The 18,670-nt window shown below is 44.3% G+C and overlaps 1 protein-coding gene across 1 annotated transcript in view; it reads left to right on the top strand.

Moving 5' to 3' along the window:
* DTX4 (deltex E3 ubiquitin ligase 4) overlaps positions 1 to 18,670 on the top strand; it is a 69,118-nt gene that overhangs the window by 46,815 nt on the left and 3,633 nt on the right. The window contains exons 3-8 of the mRNA XM_056531174.1: positions 2,064 to 2,128; positions 2,226 to 2,378; positions 2,616 to 2,677; positions 14,137 to 14,238; positions 15,001 to 15,162; positions 16,100 to 16,189. Coding sequence (XP_056387149.1) covers positions 2,064 to 2,128; positions 2,226 to 2,378; positions 2,616 to 2,677; positions 14,137 to 14,238; positions 15,001 to 15,162; positions 16,100 to 16,189 — 634 coding nt within the window. The remainder of the gene's footprint in view (positions 1 to 2,063; positions 2,129 to 2,225; positions 2,379 to 2,615; positions 2,678 to 14,136; positions 14,239 to 15,000; positions 15,163 to 16,099; positions 16,190 to 18,670) is intronic.

Below are 18,670 nucleotides of genomic sequence, written 5' to 3'. Positions count from 1 at the left end.
ATCTTAATCCTTCCTGTACTTATTAGTTGCTGAATACTACAGAGGAAATTCTTTTCTTTTTGGAATGCTCTCTGATGACATCACGAGCACAGTTCTCTCTGCTGACCTTATTATAATAATAATAACGCTTTATTTATTGTTGTCCTTAGTGGGATTTGAACCCAAGTCTCCAGCACTGCAAGGCAGCAGTGCTAACCACTGAGCCACCATGCTGCCCTTAGCATACATCTGCTATGCATGGTTGCTAAAATGGACAGAGATGTCAGCAGAGAGCACTGTGCTCGTGATGTCATCAGTGTTCCAAAAAGAAAGGAATTTCCTCTGTAGCATTCAGCAGCAAATAAGTACTGGAAGGGTTAAGATTTTTTAATAGAAGTAATTTGTTTAACTTTCTGCCACCAGTTGATTTAAAAGAAAAAAGGTTTTCACCGGAGTACCCCTTTAAACATACTTATTTTGAGATCTTTTTTAAAGTGGTACAAGAATAGAAAAGCATATAACATGGGTATCATTTTAATCGTATTGACCCACAGAATAAAGTAAAAAAAAATCATAAATTGAGGTTTTCTTTTCAATTTCCCCACACAATGTTTTTGTGGCGCCGTACATTATATGGTAAAATTAGTGATGTCATTACAAAGTAAAATTGATTACACATGTGGTGTCTGGGGTGTTGCAAGGGTGTAGCAGGGTCTGATGTTGTAAACCCTGTGGGGTAAGGTGTTATTAACCCCTGATTATTCGTGACGCCAGGATGTGGTTGTTTTCTGTATAAGGCCCTGCCAACAACCAACCCAGAAATGGCAGACAATAAAGGAATGTCCACAGCAGGAATCTTGCAAATAACTGGAACTTTTACTTAAACTTCTTATGGAACAGTCTTTACAGTTCTGCAGTTTCTCTAGAGGCAACTGGGATACATGATATCTCACAGGCTTTCTGGGACTTATTAGTATTTAGATGATTTATGCAGGCCACTGTGCTACTAATATTATTGTTGAGTAGTAGTCACTAGAATTGTAGCCTTATGGACTGCAGGGACTCTTCCTGAGGAGACTTAGTAAGGGTACAGGACCATGTCCTGTACCGGGACACCACACACAAAAAACAAGCCCTCATTTGGGCCTGTGAATGGAATGATAAAAGAGTTATGATTTTTAGAAGGTAAGGAGGAAAAAACTAAAATGCAAAAATAAAATTGGCCTGGTCCTTAAGGGGTTAAACATTCAGACACTGTATGACAAGACAGATCCTTAGCCTGTTCAGTGCCGAACTGGTGAGCAATTCCAGCGTCAGTGTTGAAACGATTACTGATGTAGATTTTCTGCATTACCCTGTCCTCCTTTGCATTTTTCATTCGAGGGCGACCAGCCTTCTTGGGGGACTTGAATGAGTTTGTAATGTTATAAAGATGCAATATTATAGAAATCCCAGACTTGGAACAACCAACTTCTCTTGCTATGGCTGATAGGGTCACCCCTTTGGCCTTCATCTGGACAACCTGCTACCAGAGGGTTTCAGTCACTTTGGAACACCATTTTTGCAAAGTCAGTGAAAATTGGAAGGCTAGGCTGCCAGTTAAATAGGGTTTGTCAGATCATTAAGAAAATTAGCACCAGTTGCCAGATTAACACCAATAACTTGCAGGTATCTGAAAGTGTTCTCTAATTTTGATCAGTGTTCTTTTTCAGTTATCTCATTTACATTTTTATTCTGTGCTTTAGAATGAATAAAATTTATGAAATAAGCTTAAAATACTGCTATTTTATTCATGTTATGATATATTCACATAGGACTACACTATGACCTTGACATTTAGGAAATTTTGTGTTGTTCTCTAATTTTGATCTATAGTGTGTATATATTATATATATATATATATATATATATATATATATATATATATATATATATACTGGAGATCAAAATTAGAGAACAACACATCATTTCCTAAATGTCAAGGTCATAGTGTGTATATACTGTATATTACATTTTTTCAATACTAATTTATGTAGAATGTTTGGACAGTTTTTTAAAGGATGTATATGTTTTATAATTTGCAGGGTCCCACCACCACTGCCCCTTTGTAATATAGAAGGCTCAGGAATGGTACCACCAGCTCTGGCAGGTAACAATATGATGAAAATAAAACATACAGAAACAAAATGCAATAAACATAGCTAAAAAAAAGCATTCCTAATAATTCTACATTACTTTTATATTAGGCATTAGTGGTCTTCTGATGAGTGCTGCAGGACTTCCGGTCTGTCTCTCAGTTCCTGCTTATCCTATTTTCCATCCTCCCCCTGTTAAGAAAAGAGATCTACGTCCAGTTCCTGGAATTCAAGGGACCAGTCGAAAAATAACTATTAAAAAAGGTTAGGCACCTCTTCAAAATGTTTTGTTTATTTATTTTTTTCTCAAAATGTTTTTCATTTTTAGTGCTCTCCAAATTTAAATATAATGACCAGGAAAATTTGACCAGTTAACCATAGCAGCCAATCAGGTTGCACGAGTCTTGATAAATCTCCCTCATAATCTTTACATGTTGGGGAGATTAACGGAAGATGATTTCTTCTCTACTCATTGGCATTTTTTTCCATTATTTTTAATAGCAAAAAAGCCTGAAGAAATGATAAAGCAGTTCTTGCAAAGAGTGAGGAACTCTCCATCAGAGGTATGATATATATACTTGCAAACTGAACGCATTTATGTAGCATTTGGCATTCAAGATGGTTGCCCTGCATTTTGTATGTGAGACAGAGACATATTATCATGAGGGGTATGAGTATAAAAAATTTGAGGCGGTTTTACTACCCCTGTTGAAATTCCTGGAATGCCACATCGAAAAGGAATACTTAGAATCTTTAATAGACGAAGCTATACAGTAAGGACTGCAGCTGGGTAGCCCTGTCTGTCTGCTCATGGCAGAATGTACAACATATTAGCCACTGAACAATGGATTTCCTGCAGTGGGAAATATGCAGTGGATACGCTATGTTTGACCCTAACCAAAATTGGAAGTTAAGTATGACTTTTTTGTTGTTGTTTCAGGCTGGCTTCACAGTACGTTTAAACCCCTTAAGGACTAAGCCCTTTTTCACGTTAGGGACACTTTTTCTGCAAATCTGACCACTGTCACTTTAAACATTAGTTATCATTCTGATTCCGAGATTGTTTTTTCGTGACATATTCTACTTTAACATAGTGATAACATTTTGTGATAACTTGCATTCTTTCTTGGTGAAAAATCCCAAAATTTGATGAAAAATTTTCTAACTTTGAAGCTCTCTGCTTGTAAGGAAAATGGATATTCCAAATAATTTTTATTTATTCACATATTCAATATGTCCACTTTATGTTTGCATCATAAAATTGACGAGTTTTTACTTTTGGAAGACACCAGAGGGCTTCAAAGTTCAGCAGCAATTTTCCAATTTTTCACAAAATTTTTAAACTCGCTTTTTTTCAGGGACCAGTTCAGGTTTGAAGTGGATTTGAAGGGTCTTCATATTAGAAATACCCCATAAATGACCCCATTATAAAAACTGCACCCTCCAAAGTATTCAAAATGACATTCAGTAAGCGTTTTAACCCTTTAGGGGTTTCACAGGAATAGAAGCAAAGTGATTTTTTACACTCGCATGTTCTTGTAGACCTTATTTTTGAATTTTTGCAAGGGTTAAAAAGAGAAAATTTTTACTTGTATTTGAAACCCAATTTTTCTCGAGTAAGCTCATACCCCATATGTCTATGTTAATTGTTTGGCGGGCGCAGTAGAGGGCTCAGAAGGGAAGGAGCGACAAATGGTTTTTGGGGGGCATGTCACCTTTAGGAAGCCCCTATGGTGCCAGAACGGCAAAAAATAAACACATGGCATACCATTTTGGAAACTAGACCCCTCGGGGAACATAACAAGGGGTAAAGTAAACCTTAATACCCTACAGGTGTTTCACGACTTTTGCATATGTAAAAAAATATTAAAATTTTTACCTAAAATGCTTGGTTTCCCAAAAAATTTTCATTTTTACAAAGGGTTAAAGCAGAAAATACCCCCCAAAATTTGAAGCCCAATTTCTCCCGATTCAGAAAACACCCCATATGGGGGTGAAAAGTGCTCTGCTGGCACACTACAGGTCTCAGAAGAGAAGGAGTCACATTTGGCTTTTTGAAAGCAAATTTTGCTCTGGTGGCATGCCGCATTTAGGAAGCCCCTATGGTGCCAGAACAGCAAAAAAAAAAACCACATGGCATACTATTTTGGAAACTAGACCCCTCGGGGAATGTAACAAGGGGTTAAGTGAACCTTAATGCCACACAGGCGTTTCACGACTTTTGCATATGTAAAAAAAAAAATTTTTTTTTTACCTAAAATGCTTCTTTTCCCAAAAGTTTTACATTTTTAAAAAGGGTAAAAGCAGAAAATACCCCCCAAAATTTGTAACACAATTTCTCCCGAGTACGGTGATACCCCATATGTGACCCTAAACTGTTGCCTTGAAATACGACAGGGCTCCAAAGTGAGAGCGCCATGCGCATTTGAGGCCTAAATTAGGGATTGCATGGGGTGGACATAGGGGAATTCTATGCCAGTGATTCCCAAACAGGGTGCCTCCAGCTGTTGTAAAACTCCCAGCATGCCTGGACAGTCAGTGGCTGTCTGGTAATACTGGGAGTAGTTGTTTTGCAACAGCTGGAGGCTCCGTTTTGGAAACCGTGGCGTACCAGACGTTTTTCATTTTTATTGGGGAGGGGAGGGGGGCTGTGTAGGGGTATGTGTATATGTAGTGTTTTTTACTTTTTATTTTATTTTGTGTTAGTGTAGTGTTTTTAGGGTACAGCCGCATGAGCGGGTGTTCACAGTAGTTTCTCGCTGGCAGTTTGAGCTGCGGCAGAAAATTTGCCGCAGCTCAAACTTGCAGCCCGATGCTTACTGTAAACCTCCGCCCATGTGAGTGTACCCTGTACATTCACATGGGGGGGGGGGGGGGAAACATCCAGCTGTTGCAAAACTACAACTCCCAGCATGCGCTGACAGACTGTACATGCTGAGAGTTTTAGTTTTGCAACAGCTGTAGGCACACTGGTTATGTATCACTGAGTTTGTGACCTTACTCAGTGTTTCAAAACCAGTGTGCCTCCAGCTGTTGCAAAACTACAACTCCCAGCATGTACGGTGCATGGTGTAAGGTGACTGCTGGGAGTTGTAGTTTGCAACAGCTGGAGGCACACCGGTCGTGACACACTGAGTTAGGTAAAAAAAACTGAGTTTCACAACCAGTGTGCCTTCAGCTGTTACAAAACTACAACTCTCAGCAGTCACTGACAGCCAATGGGCATGCTGGGAGTTGTAGTTATGCAACCAACAGATGCACCACTACAACTCCCAGCATGCACTTTAGCTGTTTGTGCAAGCTGGGAGTTGTAGTTATACAACAGCTGAAGGTACACTTTTCCATAGAAAAAATGTGCCTCCAGCTGTTGCATAACTACAGCTCCCAGCATGCCCTTTTTGCATGCTGGGAGCTGTTGCTAAGCAACAGCAGGAGGCTGTCACTCACCTCCTGCTGCTGCTCCATCGCAGGACAGTCCCTCGCCGCGGCCGTCGCTCCTGGGGCCCCAATCCCAACATTGACGCCGGGGATCGGGGTCCCCAGCACCCGGGGTCTTCTTCCCGCACCCGCTCACGTCCTCCGGAAGAGGGGCGGAGCGGGTGCGGGAGTGACACCGGCAGCAGGCGCCCTGATTGGTCGGCCGGTAATCCGGCCGACGAATCAGGGCGATCGTGAGGTGGCACCAGTGCCACCTCACCCCTGCAGGCTTCGACTGTTCAGGGCGTCCGGGAAAGGGCCCCGATCAGCCAGTAATTCCGGGTCACCGGGTCACTGGAGACCCGATTGACCCGGAAAATATCGCAGATCGCTCGACTTAATTGTCCAGCGATCTGCGGCCATCGCCGACATGGGGGGGCATAATGACCCCCCTGGGCGATATGCCGGAATGCCTGCTGAACGATTTCAGCAGGCATCCGGCTCCGGTCCCCAACCGGCTAGCGGCCCGTATGTAGTGCATTTCAATAAGCCGACCAGAGTCAAACGCTGACTCAGGTCGGCTCATTTTTGCCCTGTAAACGGTTCGCTGACTGTTCGCTGAGTGTTTGACTACGGTCGGCTCATTGAAATGCATTACATATGGATACAGCTGCGATTTGGGAGCGCACGGTTTTCACTCCCCCCCCCCCCCAGCCATATACCATCCCGTACTGCTTAAAACATAGTGGGAACCCAGCCTTAAACAACAACAAAAAAGTCACACTTAACTTCCAATTTAGGGTAGGCTCAAACTTAGCGCATCCGCTGCATATTTCCCACTGCAGGAAATCCATTGTACAGTGGATAATATGTTGTACATTCTGCCATGAGCAGACAGACAGGGTTACCCAGCTGCAGTCCTTACTGTACACACAGCGCTGTAGTCAGATAGCCCTGTGTGCCTGCTTATAGCAGAATCCGCAGTGTATTTCCCTCTGTGCAGTGGATTTCCTGCAGCTTGCAAAACTGTGCAGATGCAATGTGTGACCCTACTCAAAAACAGATTTTGCATTGACAGAACAGTGCTGTTTTACAACACTGCTCAAAAAAATAAAGGGAAAACTAAGAAAACACATCCTAGATCTGAATGAATGAACTAATCGTATGAAATACTTTCGTCTTTACAAAGTTAAATGTGCTGACAACAAAATCATACAAAAATTATCAATGGAAATCAAATTTATCAACCCATGGAGGTCTGGATAGGGAGTCACACTCAAAATCAAAGTGGAAAACCACACAACAGGCTGATTCAACTTTGATGTAATGTCCAACAAGTCAAAATGAGGCTCAGTAGTGTGTGTGGCCTCCACATGCCCGTATGACCTGTAGAAACAAGAGGAAGATGATCCAGCAAAGTAATGAAAATTCCAGCTTTACTAAGCATAAAAGCAGTACATCACATGACGAATGGTGAAGGAAATTCTGGACATGTTTAAAACGGCAATCCGTTCTTTGTCACAGAACCGGATGCCCTCCCTAAAACGCCTGGGCATGCTCCTGATGAGGTGGCAGATGGTCTCCTGAAGGATGTTCTCCCAGACCTGGACTAAAGCATCCGCTAACTAAAACAGGATTAGATACATTCCTGGAACAAAATAAGATTAATGCTTATGAAGAAATATAAAATCTCATCCCTTCCCCAATATCACGCCACACCCCTACCCCTTAATTCCCTGGTTGAACTTGATGGACATATGTCTTTTTTCGACCGTACTAACTATGTAACTATGTAACTATGTAACTCCTGGACAGTCTGTGGTGCAACAATGCATTGGTGGATGGAGCAAAACATGATGTCCCAGATGTGCTCAATCGGATTCAGGTCTGACCAGTCCATAGCATCAATGCTTTCCTCTTGCAGGAACTGCTGACACGCTCCAGCCACATGAGGTCTAGCATTGTCTTGCATTAGGAGGAACCCAGGGCCAACCGCACCAGCATATGATCTCACAAGGGATCTGAGAATCTCATCTTGGTACCTAATGGCAGTAAGGCTTCCTCTGGCAAGCACATGGAGACCTGTGCGGCCCCCCCAAAGAAATGCCACCCCACACCATTACTGACCCACTGCCAAACCGGTCATGCTGGAGGATGTTGCAGGCAGCAGAACGTTCTCCATGGCATCTCCAGACTCTATCACGTCTGTCACATGTGCTCAGTGTGAACCTGCTTTCATCTGTGAGGAGCATAGGGCGCCAGTGGCGAATTTGCCAATCTTTGCAAATGCCAAAGGTCCTGCATGGTGTCGGCCTGCTCCACGTCTTCTGATGTCTTGGCCTGTCTCCTGGTAGCGCCTCCTTCCTCTGGACACTATGCTGACAGACACATCAAACCTTCTTGCCACAGCTCGCATTGATGTGCCATCCTGGATGAGCTGCACTACCTGAGCCACTTGTGTGGGTTGTAGACTCCGTCTCAAGCTACCACTAGAGTGAAAGCACTGCCAGCATTCAAAAGTGACCAAAACATCAGCCAGGAAGCATAGAAACTGAGAAGTGGTCTGTAGTCACCACCTGCAGAACCACTCCTTTATTGGGGGTGTCTTGCTAATTGTCTATAATTTCCATCTGTTGTCTGTTCCATTTTCACAACAGCATGTGAAATTGATTGTCAATTCGTGTTGCTTCCTGAGTGGACAGTGTGATTTCACAGAAGTGTGATTGACTTGGAGTTACATTGTGTTGTTTAAGTGTTCCCTTTATTTTTTTGACCTGCGTACAATTAACCCCTTCAGGACATCAGGTTTTTAAATTTTTGCACTTTCTATTTTTTCAACTTACCTTCTAAAAATCATAATGCTTATGTCAGGGTCCGGAGTGGTATGCAGGGATGACACAGGTAGTGGATCCTCTATGTCAGTGAGGTGATGGCGTGGGCTGTACCAGGGGAACGGAATCTAAGGGGTTACTGATTTTCACCAGAGCCCGCCGCAAGGCGGGATGGACTTGCTGCGGCAGGTAACCCCCAGGTCGTTCCACCCAGTAACAACTCAACCTCACTGACTACTGAGTCAGGCGCGGTACACAAGGACTAGACAAAAGGCAAGGTCAGACGTAGCAGAAGGTCAGGGCAGGCGGCAACGGTTCGTAGTCAAGGGCAACGGCAAGGGTCTGGATACACAGGCAACGGACACATGGGAACGCTTTCACTGGCACAAGGCAACAAGATCTGGCAAGGACAGGAAGGGGAAGTAGGTTTTTATAATGTGGGAAGTGATTGGTACTGATTGGGCCAGGCACCAATTAATGGTGCATTGGCCCTTTAAATTTCAGAGAGCCGGCGTGCGCGCGCCCTAGAGAGCTGGGCCGCGCGCGCCGGGACAGGACAGCAGGAGGACGGGGCAGGTGAGGAGATTGGGATGCGACCCGCGGGCGGGCGCGTCCCGCTACACGGATCGCATCCCTGACGGTGATAACAGAGCAGCGCTCCCGGTCAGCGGGTCTGCACGCTGAAGAACGCTGCGAGTGCTCCGGGGAGGAGCAGGGACCCGGAGCGCTCGGCGTAACAGTACCCCCCCCCCCTTTTGTCTCCCCCTCTTTTTGGAGCCCAGGAATCTGCGGACAAGCTCTTTGTCCAGAATGTTGGCCTCAGGTTCCCAGGACCTCTCTTCTGGACCACAATTCTCCCAATCAATTAAAAAAAATCTTTTACCTCGGACGATCTTGGAGGCGAGGATCTCTTTGACAGAGAAGACATCAGAGGAGCCAGAAACAGGAGCAGGAACAGTGACCTTGGGAGAATAACGGTTAAGTATAAGTGGCCCGAGGTAACGAGGACCCAACTTGTAGCTAGGGACACGAAACCGTATGTATTTGGCAGAGAGCCACACTTTGTCACCAGGGACAAAGACAGGAGGAGTTCTTCTCTTTTTATCCGCATGTCTCTTCATACGAGAAAAGGCCAGTAAGAGCGACTTTTGAGTCTCCTTCCAGATAGAGGAGAAGTCCCGGGTTAATTCATCCACGGCAGGAACTCCAGAAGAAGTGAGAATGGGGAGGGGGGCAGCTGTTGACGGCCGTACACCACAAAAAATTGAGATTTGGCTGAAGATTCAGAATTTTTGAAATTGTACGAGAATTCAGCCCAGGGCAGAAGGTCGACCCAATCATCTTGGCGGGAGGAGACAAAATGTCGCAAGTAGTCACCAAGAATCTGGTTCACTCTTTCCACTTGTCCATTGGATTTGGGGTGATAGGAGGAAGAGAAATGTAATTTTCTCTTTAATTAATTACAGAGAGCTCTCCAAAATTTTGACACAAATTTAACGCCTCTATCCGAGACGATATGCGTGGAAAGCCTGTGAAGACGAAAAATCTGCAGAAAAAATAGCTTCGCCAACCGTGGCGTAGAAGGAATGCCAGGAAGCGGAATAAAATGAGCCATTTTGGAAAAACGATCAACGACCACCCAGATGACAGTGTTGCCATGGGATAAAGGAAGGTCAGTGATGAAGTCCATGGCTATGTGGGACCAAGGTTGTTCAGGCACCGGCAGAGGAAGGAGAAGACCTGCAGGCTTCTGGCTTGGGGTCTTGTCACGTGCACACACTGTACAGGCTCGTACGAAATCGGTCACATCCTTTTCCAGAGAGGACCACCAATAGTGTCTGGCAATCAACTGTATAGATTTTTTGATTTCAGCGTGACCAGCCAGAAGGGAAGAATGGCCCCATTTGAGGATCCGGAGGCGAAGACGTGGAGGAACATACGTTTTTCCTGGAGGAATAGGCACCAGAGAAGCAGGAGCAGAAGAGATCAGCCACTCAGGAGGGATGATGTGCTGAGGAAGGGTCTCAGCCTCTGAGGCATCGGTGGTACGTGATAGAGCATCAGCCCTGACATTCTTGTCTGCGGGACGAAAATGGATTAGAAAGTTGAAACGGGCAAAAAACAACGACCATCTACCCTGGCGAGGATTTAGCCAAATTTTTGTGATCTGTATAGATGGTGATGGGATGAAGGGATCCTTCCAGAAGATGTCTCCACTCCTCAAGTGCCAACTTAATAGCCAATAATTCACGGTCTCCTATGGAATAGTTTTTTTCAGGAGGAGAAAAGGTTTTGGAGAAAAATCCGCAAGTGCTATTTTTTCCCTTAGCGGATTTTTGTAGGAGAACAGCTCCGGCTCCAACTAAGGAGGCGTCAACCTCGAGGAAGAAAGGCTTCAGAGGATCTGGTCTTTACAAGACTGGAGCAGAGGAGAAGGCGGCTTTGAGGTGATTAAAGGCTTCCTCCGTCTGTGGTGGCCAGGATTTCGGATTAGCATTTTTCTTAGTCAGTGCTAGGATAGGAGCAACGATGGTGGAGAAGTGGGGAATAAATTGACGATAATAATTTGCAAATTCGAGAAATCTTTGGATAGCTCGTAGGCCAGTGGGACGAGGCCAATCTACTACCACAGATAGCTTATCAGGGTCCATTTGAAGACCTTGACCGGACACAATGTATCCCAGGAAGGGAAGACTGCTGCTTTCAAATAAACATTTCTCAATTTTGGTGTAAAGATGATTTTGGCGTAGTCGCTGAAGCACCTCTAGGTTGGAGGAAAAAATGAGGATGTCATCAAGATAGACTACCACACAGGAATACAGCATGTCCTGAAAAATCTCATTAACCATCTCTGGTATTGAAGGCGGTTTTCCATTCATCCCCTGCTCGAATACGGATGAGCTTATTTGCACCCCTTAGATCAAGTTTGGTGAAAATCCTAGCTCCACGCAGTCGGTCAAAGAGTTCGGAGATGAGAGGCAGAGGATAGCGATTTTTTACTATCATTTTATTAAGACCGCGGTAGTCAATACAGGGGCGTAGAGATCCATCTTTTTTTGCAACGAAGAAAAATCCAGCTCCCACTGGAGAAGATTTCCGGATAAAACCTCTTTTGAGGTTTTCCTGAATGTACTCTGTCATGGCTTGTGTTTCCGGGGCAGAAAGTGGGTAAATCCTACCACGGGGCGGTGTGGTACCAGGGAGCAAGTCGATAGAGCAGTCATAGGGTCTATGAGGAGGTAAGACCTCTGCTTGCTTTTTACAAAAGATGTCAGAATAGTGCTGATAGGCATTAGGAAGACCTGGCAATGGAGTAGCAATGGAGACTTGGCAGGAAGTAACTGGGTGGAGACATCGCTTGTGGCAAGAAGATCCCCAACTCTTAATGTCCCCGGTGGCCCAGTTGAGGCTAGGCGGGTGACGTTGGAGCCAGGGCAAGCCCAGAAGAATTTCTGAAGTACAGTTGGGCAGCACAAAAAATTAAATATGTTCATGATGGTGAACTCCAACACTCATGAGCAGTGGTTGAGTGCGGTAACGCACTGTGCAGACCAGCCTCTCTCCTTTGACGGACTAAATGAAGAGAGGTTTGACAAGACGAGTAACTGGAATATTGAATCTGTTGATTAGGGAGGCTTCAATGAAACTTCCTGCTGAACCAGAGTCCAAGAAGGCCACAGCGGAGAAGGAAGTATTAGTATTAGTGGGTATAGCAATCCACAGAGGTATAGTCAGTCGTGGAGAGGAAGAATTCACACCTAGCAACGCCTCTCCTATGTTAACTAGGTGCGAGCGTTTCCCTGATGCGGAGGACGAATAGGACAGTCCTTTAGGAAATGTTCGGTACTAGCACAGTACAGGCACAGGTTTTCGTTCCTACGGCGAGTCCTCTCTTGTTTGGTCAGGCGAGACCGATCCACTTGCATAGCCTCCTCGGCGGAAGGCACAGGAACAGATTGCAAAGGACGCTGGAAGAGAGGTGCCAGGGGAGGAAACCGCCTGGTGCGCACAAGATCCTTTTCCTGACGAAGCTCCTGGCGTCTTTCAGTGAAACGCATTTCGATGCGGGTGGCCAAATGGATGAGTTCAGACAGGGTAGCAGGAATTTCTTGTGCGGCCAGAACATCTTTGATGTGACTGGATAAGCCTTTCTTGAAGGTCGCGCAGAGGGCCTCATTATTCCAGGAAAGCTCAGAGGCGAGGGTGCGGAACTGAATGGCGTATTCGCCCACTGAATAACTCCCTTGGACAAGATTCAATAGGGCTGTCTCAGCTGAGGAAGCCCGGGCTGGCTCCTCAAAGACACTGCGTACTTCTGAGAAGAAGGACTGAATAGAAGCAGTGGTAGGATCGTTGCGGTCCCAAAGTGGTGTGGCCCAGGACAAGGCCTTTCCAGACAGCAGGCTGACCACGAACGCCACCTTAGACCATTCTGTAGGAAATTGGTCTGACATCATCTCCAGGTGTAGGGAACACTGGGACAGGAACCCACGGCACAGTTTAGAGTCCCCATCAAACTTGTCAGGTAGGGACAGGCGGAGTCTGGGAGCGGCCACTCGCTGCGGAGGTGATGCAGGAGCTGGCGGAGGAGATGGTTGTTGTTGTTGAGGCAGAAGCTGTTGTAGCATAGCAGTCAACTGAGTCAGCTGTTGTCCTTGTAGCGCGATATGCTGAGATTGCTGGGCGACCACGGAGGTTAGGTCAGCGACACTGGGCATCGGGACCTCAGCGGGATCCATGACCGGATCTACTGTCAGGGTCTGGAGTGGTATGCAGGGATGACACAGGTAGTGGATCCTCTATGTCAGTGAGGTGATGGCGTGGGCCGTACCAGGGAAACGGAATCTAAGGGGTTACTGGTTTTCACCAGAGCCCGCCGCAAGGCGGGATGGACTTGCTGCGGCAGGTAACCCCCAGGTTGTTCCACCCATTAGCGACTCAACCTCACTGACTGCTGAGTACACAAGGACTAGGCAAAAGGCAAGGTAAGACGTAGCAGAAGGCCAGGGCATGCGGCAACGGTTCGTAGTGCCACCTGGCACATTCCCTGAGTTTTTCCAGCAAGATGGTGCACCACCACATTATGGGTGTCAGGTCCGAGCATTCCTAGATGAACAGTTTCCTGGAAAGTGGATTGGTCGTCGTGGGCCAGTTGAATGGCCCTCAAGGTCTCCCGATCTGACCCCCTTAGACTTTTATCTTTGGGGTCATCTGAAGGCAATTGTCTATGCTGTGAAAATAGTAGATGTGCAGCACCTGAAACTATGGATACTGGAAGCCTGTGCTAGCATTTCTCCTGCGGTGTTGCTATCAGTGTGTGAAGAGTGGGAGAAGAGGGTTGCATTGACAATCCAACACAATGGGCATCACATTGAACACATTTTATAAGTGGTAGGAAACTTGTAAATAACTCATGAAAGAATAAAGTTACGTTAAAACCAAGCACATCATTGTTTTTCTTGTGAAATTCCCAATACGTTTGATGTGTCACATGACCCTCTTCCTATTGAAAAAACATAAGTTGGCCACCATGGTCACCCCCCATCTTGAAAAGTTTCCCCCCTCACATATACTAATGTGCCACAAACAGGAAGTTAATATCACCAACCAGTCCCATTTTATTAAGGTGCATCCATATAAATGGCCCACCCTGTAGATATGGTGAGATGTTGAGTTTGCAGTATCACATATAGGTACATTAACTGTCTACATTATTATATACCTTCATATAACTTTGTTAGTTGATAACACTATTGTGGTCTTTTTACATTTAGGATTGTACTCGCTGTAAAAGAACTCTGACAGAAGGAGAAGTTGGCAGATTATACCGCTGTGGTCATGCCTATCATGTCCGTTGCCTTGCACCTCTGTACAAGGTATGAAGCTGTTGGAACATAGAACTTAAAATATAGAATTGATAAAGTGCGGTAAATGTGGCCAGATACATGGTAGGTATAAGGGAAGATAATAGAAGCAGACTTTATATAGTACTGATCCACACAAGATGGATAGAAAAATGGAGCACTCACCCAGTCTCTTAACTTCAGTAGCGTCTTCACTTTATTTGACATTACAGGAACAAACATGTGGGAGAGTGGACAGTAGTGGTGGGGTGGGGGAGTGGTTAGGCGACTGTTCCGTTTCGTGCACTAAGCACTTTGTCAGGCCACTTTTTATAGTACTATATGTAACTATTGAATAAAAATTTAATGCTGCAAAAAGCAATGGCATCCAAGATCTTTGCCACTTCACTCGACTATCAGCCACATAACTTCAGGTAAAAGTGGATTACCTGTATATATGAAGATATATCTGTCAATGATCAGTGTGTCAAAATATTTGAAACATATCATGCTATTGTTACATGATATAGACTCCTTATAGACAATGTATGAATACATAGAGCTTTATATACTGTACATATATGTAGTTCAGCCTGGACACTCAACATGTAAACAGGCAGCTTTTTGTCAGCAGCCAGGAAATGCTCTCCAGATAGTATTGGTAACAGTATACAAAGAATAAGCACATATGGTGCCTGAGAAATATAGTACTTGATTAACTTTATTCATAAGTAAAAGTGATCCTTTATGTATCAAACTTATGTGTGTTTTTATTTTTGTTTTGTTTTCTAACAGAATGGTACCTTACGCTGCCCGACTTGTCAAACATTATATGGTGTGAAGATCGGGTCTCAGCCTCCAGGGAAGATGACTTTTCATGTTATTCCTCATTCCTTGCCCGGGTATCCTGACTGTGAAACTATACGCATTATTTATTATATTGCTCCTGGAGTTCAGGTACAATGAAAAATATACATTTTAATTAGAAACCATGTTTGCATATTACTATATATATAAATGTATATTATTACATTTTCCTACAGTTTTTTTTGTTACAGCGCATTGTGTGCTTTGTTTCTAATAGGTAGTCCAGATAGTTAAACATGTAGTTAAATGTTAAATATATCACACACACAGTAAATCAAGGTACTGTGCTAGGATAGAAATACATACCAGTGTTATGCCCTGCACTCCGGCCGCCTGCACCGGCCGTGAGTGCATTGTGTGTCCCCGACTGCATTGTGTGTCCCCGCCCGCAAGCGAATCCCGGCCCATCACTCACCCTGTGCTGCTGCCGCTTCCGTTCCTGTGTCTCGGCTCCGTCGCTCGCACCCCAGTCTCCTAGGGCGCGCACTCGACGGAGCTCTGAGATTTAAAGGGCCAGTATGTCCATATTTTCTGTTTGCATCTGACACTACCTTATAAAGTCCCTGCACCTCCCACACTTCCCTGCCGGATCTTCAGTTCCCCAAGCCTTAGATTAAGCAATCCCTATAGCCTGTTTGCCTTGTCCGTGTACCCAGACCTACCACTATGTTATTTGACTCCGCACCTTTGCCGCCTTCCTTGACCTTCTACTATGTTGACTACGCTACTGCCTTATCCTCCTGCACCTCGTCTTGCCCAGCTACCTGTGTGGTCGAGCCGTGTCGGGGGTAGAGACCTGGGTGTCGCCTGCCGCAGCAAGCCCATCCTTCCTTGCACCATGCTCTGGTGAAGACCAGCGGCACCTTAGACTCCGCTCCCCGATACGGTCCAAGTAATCAGCCACACAGCTTAGAGGATCCACATCCATCTTCGTTACAACCAGTGACACAAAAATTACAAAGCCATGCATCTAACTATCTTTACTTGAAGAGCTACCTTTAAAATATTTTTTCTTTTGTCACCTTAGGGTCCAGGCCAACCTCATCCAGGAATGAAATTTACAGCTCCTGACTTCCCACTTCACTGTTTCCTCCCAAACACGAAAAAGGGGAGAAAGGTAAGTGTGTATTTATACCTAGCGAGTCACCTACCTTTTGAGCATTCTTTTGAACAGCAGTTGTAAAGTAAGTTAAAACAAGACATATTAGTACCTGAGTTATTATATAGTAAGTACAGTGGTCCCTAAACATACGATGGTAATTCGTTCCAAACGAGCCATCGTTTGTCGAATCCATCGTATGTTGAGGGATTCGTGCAATGTAAAGTATAGGAAGCTGTACTCACCTGTCCCCGCCGCTCGAGATGGTGTCCCCGAGCCTCCGCTGGGCTCTCCGCTGTCTTCTCCGGTCCTCTGCTGTCTTCTCCAGTCCTCTGCTTTCTTCCGCAAGGCCTTACTGGGCCTGTGTAGCGACGTCATTACGGCGCTGCGTACGCCATTCCTATTGGATGACGTGTGCAGCAGCCTATTGACGTCATCGGAGAGAGCCGAGAAGACACCGGAAGACCAGCGCTGGACCCGGAGCATCGTGGAGGGGTAAGTAATACTTACCGCACCACACGGGGAACATTAAGCTGCTATCCGGCAGCCGCTTAAGCCTTTGGCGCTGCCGGATAGCACTTAATGCGATGGCCCCGACATAAAAAAGCATCGTATGTTGATGCTGACATCGACATGCGATGGCCTCTGAGAGGCCATCGTATGTCGATTTGATCATATGTCGGGGCCATCGTAGGTCGGGGGGTCACTGTATTGTGATACTGTGTTCAGCCATTTCATAGATGTGTTGATAAAGCAGATGTTTGATTTGAAATGATAATAACTTTGGACAATAAAATCCATATAATAACTAACTAAGGTAACTAACTCACGAATTCATAGATTAGGCCTCAAGGTGCATTATACTTTAACTGCTGTTGTCAAGTTATTGGAAACATTTTAATTAAAAAAATCTCAACCTCAGTCCTTGGTATTAACGCCTTGAGGACTTTCATTTTTCCAGAACGCTTTCAATTTACTACCTAAAGACCCACATAAGGGCTTGTTTATTGCTCCACTAATTGTAATTTCTAATAACATAAATCAATTCAACACAAAATCTACTGCAAAACAATAAAAAAAATATTTGTGGGACGGAATAAAAAAAAAAAAAAAAAAAAAACAACAAGGCTAGCAAAGTCATGTAATGTATCAAGAGAGGCATAGAGGCATGTGATAAGGACATAGTTTTGCCTCTGTATAAATCACTAGTCAGACCACATATGGAGTTTTGTGTCCAATTCTTGGCACCTGTATATAAGAAGGACATGGCTGAACTGGAGAGGGTGCAGAGGAGGGTGACAAAGATAATTGATGGTATGGGAGAATTACAGGACCAAGACATGTTATTAAGTTTGGGGTTATTTAGTTTAGAGAAAAGACGTCTTAGGGGTGATCTGATCACAGTGTACAATTATATGAAGGGATAGTACAGAGATCTTTCTAGTGATCTTTTTACACCTAGGCCGATAACCATGACAAGCGGGCATCCTCTAAGTCTAGAGGAAAGAAGGTTTCACCACAATTTCACCACCATCTTTACTGGAAGAGCAGTGAGACTATGGAAATCTCAGCCACATGATGTTGTGATGTCTGACTCAATATACATGGATGTTTTTTGGGAAAAATATAATATTACAGGCTATGGATACTAGATTTTTGGAGATAGAACGTTGATCCACAGAGTTATTCTGATCGCCATATTGGGGTCAGGAGGGAATTTTTCCTCTGTCATGGGACAATTGGCATCAGCCTCATGGGGGGGGGGGGTATCCTTCCTGTGGAACAACACAGTAGGGTTCTAGGTTGAACTCGATGGACTTTTTTCTTTTTTTAACCTTACAAACAATGTTACTATGTAACTTTTTTATTTTTCCACTGACAAAGTTGTTTTAGGGCTTTTTTTGTGGGAAAAGTTGAACGTTTAATTGGCTTACCTTACTTTATCGCAGAAAAAAAATGTATATGTAAGACAAATATATGTAAGAAAAATATGTGGAATTGCACAATTTTGTGGGACAATTATTTTTTCAAAGTTTATAAAACAGTAACTCTGACATGCTAATATTCTTTATCAGTACGATTCCAATGATACCAAACTTGGAAAATTTTTGTTTAGTTTTATAATAAATAAATAAAAAGTTTGCTCAATGCCATGTTCTGACCCCTATGATCTTTTAATTTTTTCACCTACGCAGCGTTTACTGTGCAGGATCAGGAACATTGTAATTTACGCACAATTATGCAATTACGCATGCGGCAATACCAAATATGTTAATATGTTTTTTTGTTTTTGAAAAATGGGAAAAGGGGGGTGATTTGAATTTTTATTATATGGGGGGAATTTTTTTATATTTTAAAAAACATTTTTAAATTAATTTTTTACACATTTTTTGACATCTCCCCCCCCTGGGGCCTATAAAAAGCCATCAGGAGTTGGCTTATGATAGTTAGCTCTGATGTCAGTCATTACCGGCAGATATCTGCTGCGGATAGCAGTGG

Source organism: Hyla sarda, chromosome 7, assembly GCF_029499605.1.
Source record: "Hyla sarda isolate aHylSar1 chromosome 7, aHylSar1.hap1, whole genome shotgun sequence".
NCBI classification, from domain to species: Eukaryota; Metazoa; Chordata; class Amphibia; order Anura; family Hylidae; genus Hyla; species Hyla sarda.
The sequence above is the reverse complement of the archived record's forward strand: the minus strand, read 5'-3'. Positions and strand labels throughout refer to the sequence as shown.